The sequence below is a fragment of the Hemiscyllium ocellatum genome, chromosome 2 (assembly GCF_020745735.1).
Source record: "Hemiscyllium ocellatum isolate sHemOce1 chromosome 2, sHemOce1.pat.X.cur, whole genome shotgun sequence".
NCBI classification, from domain to species: Eukaryota; Metazoa; Chordata; class Chondrichthyes; order Orectolobiformes; family Hemiscylliidae; genus Hemiscyllium; species Hemiscyllium ocellatum.
In genome coordinates, this window is record NC_083402.1 from 119,020,310 (window position 1) to 119,036,860 (window position 16,551).

A 16,551-nucleotide genomic window follows, 5' to 3' on the forward strand; every position below is an offset into this window, starting at 1 on the left:
TTCGAGTAAAAAGTGAGGTCTGCAGATGCTGAAGATCAGAGCTGAAAATGTGTTGCTGGTCAAAGCACAGCAGGTCAGGCAGCATCCAAGGAACAGGAAATTCGACATTTCGGGCCAGAGCCCTTCATCAGGAATGAGGAGAGTGTGCCAGGCAGGCTAAGATAAAAGGTAGGGAGGAGGGACTGGGGGGAGGGGCGATGGAGATGTGATAGGTGGAAGGAGGTCAAGGTGAGGGTGATAGGCTGGAGTGGGGTGGGGGCGGAGAGGTCAGGAAGAAGATTGCAGGTTAGGAGGGCGGTGCTGAGTTCGAGGGAACCGACTGAGACAAGGTGGGGGGAGGGGAAATGAGGAAACTGGAGAAATCTGAGTTCATCCCTTGTGGTTGGAGGGTTCCCAGGCAGAAGATGAGGTGCTCTTCCTCCAACCGTCGTGTTGTTATGTTCTGGCGATGGAGGAGTCCAAGGACCTGCATGTCCTCGGTGGAGTGGGAGGGAGAGTTAAAGTGTTGAGCCACAGGGTGGTTGGGTTGGTTGGTCCGGGCGTCCCAGAGGTGTTCCCTGAAGCGTTCCGCAAGTAGGCGGCCCGTCTCCCCAATATAGAGGAGGCCACATCGGGTGCAGCGGATGCAATAGATGATGTGTGTGGAGGTGCGGGTGAATTTGTGGCGGATATGGAAGGATCCCTTGGGGCCTTGGAGAGAAGTAAGGGAGGAGGTGTGGGTGCAAGTTTTACATTTCCTGCGGTTGCAGGGGAAGGTGCCGGGAGTGGAGGTTGGGTTGGTGGGGGGTGTGGACCTGATGAGGGAGTCACGAAGGGAGTGGTCTTTGCGGAACGCTGATAGGGGAGGGGAGGGAAATAAAACGGACCCCACCACCAGGGATATATTTCCCTCCCCTCCCCTATCAGCGTTCCTCAAAGACCACTCCCTTCGTGACTCCCTCATCAGGTCCACACCCCCCACCAACCCAACCTCCACTCCCGGCACCTTCCCCTGCAACCGCAGGAAATGTAAAACTTGCACCCACACCTCCTCCCTTACTTCTCTCCAAGGCCCCAAGGGATCCTTCCATATCCGCCACAAATTCACCCGCACCTCCACACACATCATCTATTGCATCCGCTGCACCCGATGTGGCCTCCTCTATATTGGGGAGACGGGCCGCCTACTTGCGGAACGCTTCAGGGAACACCTCTGGGACGCCCGGACCAACCAACCCAACCACCCCGTGGCTCAACACTTTAACTCTCCCTCCCACTCCACCGAGGACATGCAGGTCCTTGGGCTCCTCCATTGCCAGAACATAACAATACGACGGTTGGAGGAAGAGCGCCTCATCTTCCACCTGGGAACCCTCCAACCACAAGGGATGAACTCAGATTTCTCCAGTTTCCTCATTTCCCCTCCCCCCACCTTGTCTCAGTCGGTTCCCTCGAACTCAGCACCACCCTCCTAACCTGCAATCTTCTTCCTGACCTCTCCGCCCCCACCCCACTCCAGCCTATCACCCTCACCTTGACCTCCTTCCACCTATCACATCTCCATCGCCCCTCCCCCAAGTCCCTCCTCCCTACCTTTTATCTTAGCCTGCCTAGCACACTCTCCTCATTCCTGATGAAAGGCTCTGGCCCGAAACGTCGAATTTCCTGTTCCTTGGATGCTGCCTGACCTGCTGTGCTTTGACCAGCAACACATTTTCAGACAAATGGATTATATTGAGGAATACCACCAGATCATATAATCAGAGGTATGTTGCAACTGCTGGTAAGCTGAAAGGAAATTGAGGATAATATATGCAGACAAATTAGAAACTTGTGATGAAAGTAGAATTAATTTACCAAACTATCCTTCTGTTCCTGTCAGGATAGCAAATTAACAGAAACCATTCTTCAACAGCAGCAGATATTCCTTACACTCCAATACAGCACTATGACATTGTGTCTGAGACAATCTTCTTCTATTATTGCTCCAAATGTGACATGTAAGAACTTTTAGTTGCAAAACTGATACCATTGCAGTCATAGTTTAGTGACTGCTATCACCTAAATCATTTTATGATGTTAAATCAACCACTCTGCAGTTTTGTTCTTTAGTTTCTATGTTCCATGGTTCTGTCGGAATTCCCTCTGTTTAACAAATGTGATTTTCATTGTTATTTCCTCCCTTCCCCATTCAAATGCTCTTTTTCATTAACTTGTCTTGCTCCTTAGGCGCAATGAAAGTCATTGGTACAATTTTCTTCTGCCAGAGAACTGGCCCAAAGCCACAGAAAAGTGAATCTTTTCTTCCTGAACTTCCTTATGAGCACAATTCTCTCTCATCTGGTTCTTCTTTTATAACTGAATATAATTTTGAGATTAGCATTTGCATCTTAAATCCAGTTTTCGAAACCCAGGAATAGATTCTTGGTAGGAGTGTTGGTGGTGGTGGGTGGAATAATTGGTGTACATTACAACATAAAACCAGATGGGTTTCCAGATGGCAGTGTCACATCAGTCACTTACTGGTATTTTATACTATTAAGGAGCTCAAACTTGGGGCAATTGAGGCCCAAAAGTAGTCAATTAATGGCTGTTTAGAGCCCTCCTCATGACATCACTTGTATTTTACACAGTAAGAAAAGAAGATAACCACTGACCGACTGGCTACAGAATTTGCAAGTGGGTCTCTCAGATTTGGATAAGTCACTAAAGAAGATCTCCCATCAGTTACTGCTGCCCTACCCAATTTGATCCCGAACCTCTCATTGTGGCCTGCCTGATTGGCCCTAATGCACAGCCATACTTAATTTTGCATCCATAGCGTCATAGAGATGTACAGCATGGAAACAGACCCTTCGGTGCAACCCGGCCATGCCAACCAAATATCCCAACCCAATCTAGTCCCAACTGCCAGCACCCGCCTCATATCCCTCCAAACCCTTCATATTCATATACCCATCCAAATGCCTCTGAAACGTTGCAATAGCACCAGCCGCCACCACATCCTCTGGCAGCTCATTCCATACACATACCACCCTCTGCGTGAAAACGTTGCCCCTTAGGTCTCTTTTATATCTTTCCCCTCTCACCCTAACCCTATGCCCTCTAGTTCTGGACTCCCTGACACCAGGGAAAAGACTTTGTCTATTTTTCCTATCCATGCCCCTCATAATTTTATAAACCTCTATTAGGTCACCCCTCAGTCTCCGACGCTCCAGGGAAAACAGTCCCAGCCTGTTCAGCCTCTCCCTGTAGCTCAGATTCTCCAACCTTGACAACATCCTTGTAAATCTTTTCTGAACCCTTTCAAGTTTCACAACATCTTTCCGATAGGAAGCAGACCAGAACTGCATGCAATATTCCAACAGTGGCCTAACCAATATCCTATACAGCCACAACATGACCTCCCAACTCCTGTACTCAATACTCTGACCAATAAAGGAAAGCATACCAAACACCACCTTCACTGTCCTATCTACCTGTGACTCCACTTTATAAAAGCTATGAACCTGCACTCCAAGGTCGCTTTGTTCAGCAACACTCCCTAGGACCTTACCATTAAGTGTATAAGTCCTGCTAAGATTTGCTTTCCCAAAAATGCAACACCTCGCATTTATCTGAATTAAATTCCATCTGCCACTTCTCAGCCCATTGGCCCAGCTGGTCCAGATCCTGTTGTAATCGGAGGTAACCCTCTTCGCTATCCACTACACCTCCAATTTTGGTGTCATCTGCAAACTTACTAACTGTGCCTCTTATGTTCGCATCCAAATCATTTACGTAAATGACAAAAAGCAGAGGGCCCAGCACCGAGCCTTGTGGCACTCCATTGGTCACAGGCCTCCAGTCTGAAAAACAACCCTCCACCACCACCCTCTGTCCAATCCAGAGGGACTCACTGCAGTCCCAGAAGTGGACAGTACTCCCAGTGACACGCCTGCCATTTGAATGGCTAGCAATATTGCAAGAAATTAACAAATCAATCACCTAAAAATATGGTCATAACTTCACAGCTCGGTGGAGGTGTGCTTATTTCCAACCTTTCAGCTACAGCTGAGCACACCGCTCATTACATTCTACTCAACTGCATTCTACTCTTCCTTATTAATTCTGACAAGAATTACAACTACTCTCTGATCCTCCTTACTCTTGAGGAACATGCCCATCACTTATGCCCTTGGCTTCCATTAAAAATTGTCCAATATGTAAAAGGGACAAAATATAATTGTTCATAGGCATTACACTCACTTTGAAGGACTGTCAAAGATTGGACCACTCACGACACTGCCTGCATTGTAGTCCGGTTTTTTACCTTCTGGTCCTCAGACTTTCGGCCTCAGCACAGACCCAGCTTGGCTGCCTCCTGACCCTGTGTGGCAGTCTCCTGGACTGGCGTGGCGGTTTTTAAGAGGTCTAGCATAGCCTCAGCCTGAACTTCTGATATTGAATGATCTCCCGAACAGGAGATCCTTGAGGCGAAGCCTGGCGCTGTCTGGTGTCAAGGCCTAAGCAGACTGGAGGCTAGGTGCCAGCATGGGCTGGGTTGAAATAACCATTGTTGCAAACCTTTTCTTTCTCTACTTCCTAATTTATTCTTACAATCTGCAATGCTGGACTTTTCTTTTCTTTATTTTTCTAATTTTCTTCTCCTAAGAACTTGTACAGAAGAATCAATCTAGGTACCTTCATACCTAAGATGGCTTTATAAGTGGCGACTAGTAAACTTTTCAATTTACTCACTTGAGTATGCGACAATAAAGCTAATTCATTCTGCAGGTGATATATTCAGCCAGCTACCGGATAATGTTTTAACTGTGACTGTTACATGAATTCAAATTGCAAAAAACGTGTTGAAAACTGAACACAGACGCTATAACTTTTGATGTCAATAACCAAGGACCTCGACGAAGTAAATGAGAGGGGAACAAGAGGATACAATCTTTTCATATGAGTTGTGATCTTGAATGCAATTTCTGAAAGATTATTGGGAAATAGGTTCAATAGTAACAATATTTTAAAAGATTTACAGTACTATATAGGATGTAGGCTTGCTCACTGAGCTGGAAGGTTCCGTTTCAGACGTTTTGTCACCATACTAGGTAACATCATCAGTGAATCTCCAGATGAAGCACTGGTGGTATGGCCTGCTTTTTATTTGTGTGTAGGTTTCCTTGGGATGGCGATGTAATTTCCTGTGGTGATGTTAGGTCCTGTTCTTTTTCTCAGAGAGTGGTAAATGGGATCCTAGTCAATGTGTTTGTTGATAGAGTTCCGGTTAGAATGCGAGGCTTCTAGGAATTTTCGTGTGTCTCAGTTTGGCTTGTCCTAGGATGGGTGTGTTGTCCAAGTCGAAATGGTGTCCTTCCTCATCTGTATGTAAAGAAAGTAGTGAGAGTGGGTTATGTCTTTTTGTGGCTACTTAATGTTCATGTATCCTGGTAGCTAGCTTTCTGCCTGTTTGTCAAATATAGTGTTTGGTACAGATATTGCATGGTATTTTGTAAATTACATTTGTTTGTTGTCTGTATAGGGTCCTTTAAGCTCATTCACTGCCGTTTTAGTTGGTGGGTTTGTGAGCTACCATGATGCCAAGAGGTCTGAATAGTCTGGCAGTCATTTCTGAGATGTGTTTGATGTAGAGGAGAGTGGATAGGGTTTCTGGATGCATTTTGTCTGCTTGTTTGGGTTTGTTGCTGACAAATCGGCAGATTGTGTCCATTCCGTACCCGTTCTTTTTGAATATACTGTATAGGTGATTTTCCTCTGCTCTTCGTAGTTCCTCTGTACTGCAGCGTGTGGTAGTTCGTTGAAATAATCTTCTAATGCAGCTTTGTTTGTGGATGTTACGATGATTGCTTTGGTAGTTCAATATTTAGCCCATGTGCTGTTTTTCTATGGACGCTAGTTTGAAGTTCCCCATTGGCTGTTCGCTCTACTATGACATCTAGGAAAGGCAGTTTTCCTCCTCTTTAGTGAATTTTATGCCAGTAAGAATATTATTGATGGTCTTGAAGTTTTCCTCTAATTTGCTCTCTTTAGTGATTACAAAGGTATCATCCACGTAGTGGAGCCAAAGTTTGGGTTGGATGGTTGGCAGAACTGTTTGTTCCAGTCTCTGCATTACTGTGTCGACTAAGAACCCTGATATCAGAGATCCCTTGGGTGTTCAGTTGGTTTGTCTATAGGTTTTGTTGTTGAAGGTGAAGTGGGTGGTAAGGCATAGGTCCACTAGCTTGACAATATTGCCCTTGCTGATGCAGTTGGTGGTGTTTGGTATATGTGTCTTTGGTTCTTCTAGTAGTGTAGTAAGTGTTTCTTTGGCCAGGTTGATATTGATTGATGTGAACAAGACTGACACGTCAAAGAAGACCATTATTTCATTCTCTTCTACCTTGGTGTATTTGATGGTCTTCAGGAATTCTTGGGTGGAGTGGCATGAGTCTTCTACTAAGTGTTTTAATCTTTGGTGTAGCTGTTTGGACAATCTGTAGGTTGGTGTTCCAGGTAGCGAGACTATGGGTCTGCAGGGGGCTCCTGGTTCGAGAGTTTTGGGTAATCCGTAGAAGCGTGGCGTGTTGGATCTGTCTGGTTTCATTTTTTGGAAGTCAGTCTTATTTATTTCTCCAGATTCCTGAAGTTTTTTGAGTAGGGATGTGATTTGGCTCTCTAGTTGTGGGGTCAGGTCTATCGCCACTTGTTGGTAACTCTTGGTCTCTGCAAGCAGTGCGTTTGCTTTTGCAATGTAGTCTCTTTGATCGAGTGTGTTTTGAACTCACAAAAGAAACCCAGCAAACCATCAGACAGACAGTGTGAGGAAGAACACGACTTTGACTCGAGTAACACACCCATCCTAGGACGAGCTAAACAGAGACATGCACAAGAATTCCTAGAAGTGTGGCATTCCAACCGGAACTCTATCAACAAACACAATGACTTGGATCCCATTTACCACTCCCTGAAAAAAGAACAGAAAATGGCATCACACAGGAAATGACATCACCAACCCAAGGAAACCCACTCACATAAATAAAAAGCGGGCCATACCACCAATGATTCATCCAGAGGCTCACTGATGATGTTACCTAGCATGGTGACGAAATGCCTGAAACCGAATCTTCCAACTCAGCGAGCAAACCTACATCTAGAACCTTAACGTGAGCTACAAATCTTCTCAAAACTTGCTAACTATAGAAGAACGTGCAGTGAGTAGGATTTATTAGATAGCTCTACAAAGGGCTGAAACGTGCACAAGGGCTGAATTCCCTGCTCCTGTGATGTGCAATTCTATGGTTCTATAAAAATAAACAGAACTTCAGTTGTTATGAAAGGTATTACAATATACTTACCTGGACATATAATGTAACATTAATTGGACTAACCTATAACTTTAAGACTGTTTTAAATTACATGGAATTTCATCTGCAGGACATACATCAAGACAGACTATTAATTTAAATAATTCACTTATCAAGATTACACAGGAGCAAATGGTTAATACAATGGAATGGATCTGAAAAGTTTTATTTTATGTAGTAGTGATAGTTAGGCTGCTGAAAGATGAAAAATAAATCCATTAAGTACTGTACTGATTATAAGATGTGGCCAGACTGAGTTGAGTGCATTGTATGATTTACAATCTGGATTATAGACCAGGAAAATTCAATTGCTAGCCTTCCAGAATTAGCCTTGATCCACTAGGAATTAAAGAGCTGACCTCACAGAGCACTAATGTGAACAAACGAAAGGGAGGAGGGGTGAAAAATCACAAGGACATTTAAAAATTGGGGTTTTCTATTAATTTCAAACTTTATTTTCAATTATAAAACCAATGGAGATGGGGGTAGGAAGTCAGAATGAGGGAGGTGGTGAAGTCACATGACCTCCACTGCTCCCAACTAAAACCAGAACTCAAAACTCTAATCAAAGATAATCCCAAAATGCTGCTGATTATTCTAGGTTTGTGAAAGTTTTTATTGCAGCAGGCAATCAATTATTTTAGATTGCAGAAAAGATCTCAATGTATGGAATTGCAACTTTACTTTGTAGACTTGGATACTACAGATTTGAACCAAGTCATGCATTTCTAGTTTCCAAACACAACAATCAACTTCCCTACTTTATTTGGAATGACAACTGAACTTAAGAACACACAGAAGTGACAGACAGGAAAAGATAATGTGGTCGGTCAAGTCAACTCAGTACTCATGATGTCTGCAGCACAGCTAGATACTTCTGACTCTCCTTCTGCTCTCATAATTTTTCAGTGATATACAGGGTTATTTATTTTTTGGAAATTACTGCTGTCCCAAATCAAAGCATGTAAATTTCTACAGATGATAACATGGTGAGAACATTCACACATTAGACATTGCAATTGTAATGACAACAAAACTGCCAGTATAAATCACTACTAGTCCTCTGAAATTGACAGTAACATTTGCATTCTGCACATGTACAATTAAGCACATAGATCCAAAACTGCAGTCAGTGATTCTATCCCTCTCTAGAAGACGAACTGCTCAAGTTCCTCCAGTTTGCAATCAATTACAAAGTGGTAAACTGAGGAGAAACTTGTATGTTTTTAGTTTCACTTTCAAAAGAACCTCAAAAAATTGCATATTGAGTTCCTAATTACTACTGACACAACTTTAATGACTCTAAAAAAAATTCATATTTGTGAAATGTCAGGTTTCTGCATTAGTATGCTCCAACCATTTATTTCATTGTCTATAGAATGTTAACAATTGAAAAAAAGATAGTTTTTCTTTTTTCTTGGTTTGTCACCTGTGAGAATATGTTAGTGCAATTGGCTGCTTCTCCTGCATGATGGTAAATGCCTGAAGATTCCCTTGACCTGGTGCCAGATTTAAACTGACATTAGGAAGGGGAAATCCACACGACTAAGACTGCTGAACCTTTACGGGCAGCTCTCAGTGAGGTCAGTAAAAAGCTTTATGGCATATCCACTGACTATGAAATACTAATGTTCTTTTAATGTCCTGCAACATATGATTTCCTTGGGATATCTAAAATCAATTCACATTCCATAAATTTTGCTGTAATGTAGGGAAGTGCCAGTAAATTAGACTAAGGATCACTTGATTTGCATCTTCTGGGGGCAGAAGGAATGTTGTCCGTAAGATAAACTAACTAGAATTCACATCACAGTGAAATTCACAATTGTATACGAAAAAATTCATTTTATAAACAAAATTAAAAACACAATATTCAGAATAATGAAACTTGTCCTTCCTGCTGCATTCCACCAGAAGAACTAGTATTTCAACCCCTTATTTGCTTACAAACAAGATATTGTTCTTTTAAATCTAAGTATTTTCTGCTTTCCTGATCTATTACATATTTTAGGCTAAAATAATTTGTTTTTAGAATGCCAAAGTTATCATTTGGTGTTTAACTCCAATGTATATTAAACTTCTTATAGTGACTGCTAATCCATATTTATTTCCAATGTTTTGCAAAAGAATACATTAATCTTCAGTGACGTCCCATTTTCCTCTACAGCAATGAAAACGTCCGATACTTTCAAGCTGGGTAATCAGACTCTATATTTCAATTTACAGAATGTACTAGACAGCCAGTCCACCTATGAGTTAAATTTAATCATTGCTGCAAAGGATTAAAGTATAGAGATGTTTAGTGTCAATATTAATTTTGCTTCTCCTCATTACAAATGCCACCAAATAATAAGCAATGATAATCTTAATTATGTAAGCACAGACTGCCAATTCAAACATATCAATTTATTCAAAATATAATAAAGCCTTAAAATGTAATAACATTTAAATAGATACCCAGAATTGAATTAATAATGGAAATCTAGTTTTGAACATCAGGTTACAACTATAAACATACAAGCTTTCTTCTTATGGTTTATCATTTTTGAGCTCATTGATTAAAGTTTCTACAGAATTTACAATAGACGAACCAACCGCCAGCCTGAAATATAAGGGTGCTTATATTCCACACGAATTTCAAATCATTTTATGTTCTGATGCTACTCCCATATCTCTCTGATCGCCCTTCCCTCATGTCGGCATCACTCTTTTCCCATTAAATGTATTAATCCCTTCAAGTTTAACAATCCCTGTAGTAACTTATTTTTTTCAGCATGTAGTTGTTCCAATAAAACTGGCAAAATCTGAAATGAAACACTATCTAGGCTATCATGGTGATGTGAATTCTATATCCAGGCTATAGTACAATTTCATACTCAAAAAAATTTAGACAAGCTTAAATGTGGAACCCTAAGCATTTTCAGAACATATCAGCAACCATTCAGATGTCCCTGTAACCTCACCCAAATGAAGATTCTTGTGAAAGACAGTGCAAGCAAGTGAAAAAGGGTTATCTTAGTTAAGCTCAGCCATCTTTTCCTGTGATCACAAAATAGCAAACAGGGCTGGAAAACACTAGATACTTTACCCCACCACCCTCACGGACTGAAAGACACAGAAGTCAATTTTAGGGTTTACAATTACAAGTATTTTAATCAATATGCTCAAATATGTTCACATTTGAGAACATTTGGGCAAGAACCCTGCTCTCCTGAAACAAAGTTAAGGACACTACCTCGCCACAAGACCCAAGTTCACAATTATATACTGAGAACTAGGAAGTAGGAATGGCACAGGGTCCTAGCTTATGTAACATAATACCAAGTGAGGCATATATTTTATGTTATGGTCTGATAGTTATAAAAGGAAACCTGATGCAATGGGTTTGCACCAGGTCATTCTTAGATTGTCTAAATGTTTCAGTCTTAACCATAAGGCCTCAAAAGTCTAACTTAAAAATGTGTTGCTGAAAAAGCGCAGCAGGTCAGGAAGCATCAAAGGAACAGGAGAATCAACGTTTCAGGCATAAGCCCTTCTTCAGGAAAATTTGCTGAAGAAGGACTTATGCCCGAAACGTCGATTCCTCCTGCTCCTTTGATGCTGCCTGACCTGCTGCGCTTTTCCAGCAACACATTTTTAAGCTCTGATCTCCAGCATCTGCAGTCCTCACTTCCTCAAAAATCTAACTCCAATTTACACAAGGATGATATGCACATCCAGTGGAAGAAAATGGCAAATGTACTGAACGGTGTTAAGATGTAGACTAATGAATTAAAACAGGTGTAAATAATATGTTTCTTTTCAAATGAGAGTTTTTTTATGTAGAAATGTTACCAGGGACTTTCACTTTTGATTTCATTCCAAAGCATCTAGAAGGCATCTTTTAATAAAGGACTGCAATATCATAGCTTGTAATCTACCTTCAAAATTACTGACAAAATAAAAATACGTCTAGGAAGTTATCCAACAGTAATTTAAACCCTTGACAGTACTGGGCTTAAAAGTGCTTCACTGTAGCAGGGGCTGGGCCCACACATTTTTTTCCTCAAATGGTGTCATATGGATATGGGTCCTGGACACTTCATCTTTTAAAGAGAAAAGGCATTATATATTTTTTAGAAACTTAAAATTAAAATAACTCCTCGGATTCATTAGTAGGTAAAAGACACATTAAAAACCACAAATAATAGGACTGCGAACTCACTACAATAACTCTAATGGCCTTTCGTGTAAGGTGATGTCAGAGTGCGATTTTTTTTTATTATGGTTATTATAAATAAAAGCTTCTTGATTTTCCCCCTCCCTCATCCTCCATTAACTCTCGCTATAAACTTACTCAGCTCGTCCTGAGCGGCCATCTTGAAGCAGCAGGAACACCGACTCAACGTGCTCGAGCCCAACCGCGGGCCACGCCCACTGACGCCGCGTGCGCGCACCCTCCCATAGCTCACTCTCATTGGACAGATTCCAACCCAAACTCGGGATGACAGCTTGCCTTTCTGAGCATGCGTATGCTCGCCGGCAGCCGGCTGGCTCGTGGTGCTTGGTATGGGTTTTGTGTGCTGAGCTCTAGCAATTAATCTCTAAACATATGTTCAACAAAAAAAACTAGTGAGAAATTATGCTTATTCATACTGTTTGCTGCACCATCAGTTGTTTCAATGAGGCTATCAGCGCTTATAGCAGACAGGAAACGTTGACTATTTCTTTCTCTGCAGAAGCTACCTGACTTGCTGAGTCTCTCCATCCTGTTTGTGTTTCACATAAGAGTGGGACTAAAAGGAGATTGGCTTTCAGCCTGTATTTTCTGCCTGGTGGATTGGATTTTGGGAAGGCTGGAAGAGGGTGCAGGCAAGATTATATTCCCTACAGTATGGAAACAGGTCCTTCGGCCCAACAAAGTCCACACCAACCCTCTAAACGGTAACCCACCCAGACCCATTCCCCTACCCTACAATTTATCCCTCACTAATTCATGTAACACTATAGACAATTTAACATAGCCAATTCACCTGGCCTGCACATTTTTTGGATTGTGGTAGGAAACCCACACAAACATAGGGAGAATGTGCAAACTCCACACAGACAGTCACCTGAGACAGTTATGGAACTCAGGTTACTGGCACTGTGAAGCATTCGTGCTAACCACTGAGCTACCATGCTACACAAATGTGTATGCCCTTTTATACCTGGTTCGCTCTCAGTCATAGGGGCACACACTATTGCTCTTGACAAACCTACTCCTTTGCATCCTCTCAGTTATTTCCATATATACCCCTTACCTCACTCAGATTTACTTCCTTATTGCCCCCAGAACAGTGCAATTTGAACAATTCATTGACTTTGGGATGGCTGTGAAGATGCACTTGCTCTATGAAGTAGCAAATTACTGCAGATGCCCCTGATAAGCAACCACTGCTGTTGGTGCTGCTGCTCTTCCTTCTATCTTCCCTAGCCAGTGCTGACATCTTATGCTCCTTTAGGGAGGTGCAACTGCAGGAAGGTGACAGATCTCAAATATGGAAAATGGACTCTGTGGAAACAGGTGAGACATGCACATTCATACTGTTTTCTGCATCATCCATTGTTACAGTGAGCCTACCAGCAGTAAATGTGGAAGTCAAACACCTTCAATTTAACTAACAGCAAATTTCAAATCCACTTACTTGTTTTTTTTGTGGGTTGGATAAGGCCTGTGGGACTGCAGAGACATCCTCTGGACACATTCTTGTCTGTGGGCTGCCTGTTGACCTGTTTTATATTTAACTTGATTCTCAATTGCACCTGTCAATTGTCATATGCAGTGTTTTTCTCATTCATTGTGTTCTTTATGTCTTTTGTGTGGGTTTATTTGTTCTGCCTTTCCCCTTGTTAAAATATGCTTTGACTGTTCCTGAATTATTAAAGTATAGATTCAAATAGTAATAGTGCAAAGGAAAAAGAGGTGCAAAAATTCAGAGACTTGAGAATTTTCTATATCATTATGCTTCCAGTTCAACAAGAAAGGAGGTATTGCTGGATTTGGTTTTTGGAAATGAGGTGAGCCAAATTGATTTGTTTCAATAGGGGTACATTTGGAAGACACAGATCACTATCATAAGGTTTGGGTTGGCCATGGAAAGAACAAGGAGTAATTGGACTGTTAAGTTGGAGATGAAAAACTTCGATGGGGTGAGGACGGAGCTTTCACAGAATCCCTTTAATGTGGAAGAAAGTCCACAACCAACACCAACCCTCTGAAGGCAACCCACACCCCTACCCTATACCTGTAACATCATGTTTCCCATGACTAATCCACCTACCCTGCACATCCCTGGACACTATGGGCAATTTAGCATGGCTCATCCATCTAAACTGCACATCCTCAGACTGCGGGAGGAAACCAGAGCACCAAGTGGAAACCCACACAGACATGGGAGAACATTACAAACTCCACACAAAAAGTCACCTGAAGTTGGGATCAAGCGCAGATCTCTGGAACTGTGAGGCACCAGTGCTGATCACTGAGCCACTGTACTATCGCAGATCTGGCCCAAATAAATTGGAGCTGAAAATGTGTTGCTGGTTAAAGCGCAGCAGGTCAGGCAGCATCCAAGTAACAGGAAATTCGATGTTTCGGGCAAAAGCCTGATGAAGGGCTTTTGCCCGAAACGTCGAATTTCCTGTTCCTTGGATGCTGCCTGACCTGCTGCGCTTTAACCAGCAACACATTTTCAGCTCTGATCTCCAGCATCTGCAGACCTCACCTTTTACCCAAATAAATTGGAATCAAAGATAGACAGGCAAACTGTAAATCAGTAATGGTCCAATGATTTGCTGATCGTGGATGCTGGGTGAACTGGAACAGTAGGAAGTAAGAACAAAAGTAGTCAGTGGTGAAATTGGCTGATACTAAGCTGGAAAACAGGCTGTAAAGGACCATGGGGATGTATGAGGCAAAGTTAAGCATGGAGGGTATGATGAACCATGGCATCAGTTTGATGGATAAGACATGAGATGATATAGAGAGAAAGGTTTGGTGGCATGAGTTGGCATGAATGAAGCACAGGAAGTATATGGAAGGTGATCAGAGGTGAGGGCCTGAGGGCTTTATATGTTTATTTTTTTCTAAAACTTGAGTCAGAGCATCAAGGCAAGCCATCCATTCAACCTGCCTTCATATCTGGCAGTCTCTGCATTCACTCGTCACCCAACTCACATAAAACCTGGTCACATTGAATGAAAATCCCAGCTTCTAACACAACATTTTCCCAGAATGGGATTGTGGAGCAACTGTAGGAATTGTCCTGGCATTCTGTTCCTGACATGCAAGTGAAATTTCAGGCTGATCTTTTTCTTTTTCTTTTTCTCACACATATTAATCTAACTTCACCTTAAATGCTGTTTACCTCACCATTCTGTGCATTGGTGAGTTCCACATTCTGACATGAGTAAAAACATTTCTCTTGAACTATTTAATGACAATCTTGTACTTATGACTCATTTTTATGGACTCCTCCCACAAAATAGAAACTCATAATCAGCGATTCATAAGGTTGTACAGCACAGAGAAGACCCTTCAGTCCAACTCATTCATGCTGACTAGGTATCCTAAACTGAACTAATCCCATTTGCCTGCAGTTGGCCCATATCCCTCTAGACCTTTCCTGTTCATGTCCAAAAGTCTCTTAAATATCATAATTGTAAACCAGTTGTTCTGAAATATTTTAAAAGGACATAAGAATTGGAGCAGGAGTAGACCATGCTGCCCATCAAATCTGCTCTGACATTCGTCCAATTATGGTTGTTCCTTAGCTTTAACTCCACTTTCCAGTTTTTCCTCCTATCTCTTGTTTTCCTGAGAGGCCAAACATTTCTCTACTTCACCCTTAAATATATTCAATGATGGAGCACCCATAACCCTACAGGGCGGAGAATTCCACAGTTTAACAACTGTTTGAGTGAAGAAATTTTTTTTCACTTCAGTCCTGAATGATTAGCCCCTTATTATGAAACTGTGTCCCCTTGTTCTAGCTTTCCCAGCTACCAAAAATGAACTCCATGTTCACCCTGTTAAGACCCTGCAGAATCTTAAATATGAGAATGAAGTTGTCTTCCATTCTTCTAAACTTCAAAAATTATAAGCTGAGTTTAATCAGCCTCTCATTACAGGACATTCAAGAAACTGATCTGGTGAATCTGGCTGTACTGCCTTGAATGCAGTTATTTTCTCCCTTAAAGAGAGTCCAAAACTGTGTAGAGTATTCAGGTGTGGTCAAGTCAATGTCCTGTGCAATTATGGCTATGTTTCCTTATTATTCAAGTACAATTCCTTGCAATAAAAACCAACATGCCATTTTCCTTACTAATTTTTACTATAAATGTATACCATCTCTCTATGAGACATATGTACCTCTGGACGCCGTTTATATATTTCATGCCTTTTAAAACAAATTCTATTCCTACAACTGAAGTAAGTAACATTACACTTCCCCGCCTTATCGGCCAATGTTGCAACTACATACCAGACATTTCCTCAGGGTGGTCCATGAACTAAAGCTTGTATAAGCTTGTATTTAGCTCCTTTGCAATTATTTTAGTGTGGCAGTACTAAAATAAGCAACAGTGTTGAGGAAACTTTAAAGGTGGTGTGCAAGGCAAGTCTTTTAAAAAAGATAAAAAGTTAATTTATTACACAACTGTTGCTGGAAGTCACTTCTATAAAAGTGGTAAAGTTATTAAGTACACAAAGTGAAAAAGAGATTTACCAGAATGTTGTCTGGTTTGGAGTGTATTAGCTATAAGGAGAGGTTGGACAAACTTGGATTGTTTTTGCTAGGGGTTGGGGGGGGGGCGGGATCTGAAGATCTATATAAAACTGTGAGAGATGGTACGTAGAGTCTTTTTCCCAGGGTATATATGTCAAACACTAGTAGGCATAGATTTAAGGTGAGAGAGGAAACTTTAAAGGAGGTGTGCAAGGCAAGTTTTTTACACAGAGGGTGATAGTTGCCTGGAACATGCTGCCAAGGGAAATGGTAGAAGCAGATACAATTACAGTCTTTCGGAATCATTTAAACAGACAAATGAACAGGCAGGAAATAGAGGGATATAGACAATGTACACGCAGATGGGATTAGTTTAGAAAGGCATCGTGGTTGGTGCAGACATGCGGGCTGAAGGGCCTGTTCCTGTGCTGTACTGTATAATGTTCTATAGAAAATTAAAGTAAGCAAGA

General features: G+C 41.7%; 1 protein-coding gene across 2 annotated transcripts in view; it reads right to left on the reverse strand.

The window, feature by feature from the left end:
- The window catches only part of ecpas (Ecm29 proteasome adaptor and scaffold), a 109,808-nt gene extending 98,073 nt beyond the window's left edge, over nt 1-11,735 (reverse strand). Inside the window, exon 1 of one of the 2 annotated variants that reach the window (XM_060839377.1) lies at nt 11,671-11,735. In XM_060839377.1, coding sequence (XP_060695360.1) covers nt 11,671-11,692 — 22 coding nt within the window. In that variant the 5' untranslated portion in view covers nt 11,693-11,735. Of the gene's footprint in view, nt 1-5,035; nt 5,069-11,670 lie in introns of those variants that run through there. The other variant, XM_060839385.1, reaches the window with a different exon arrangement.
- Between the last annotated feature and the right edge of the window lie 4,816 nt (nt 11,736-16,551).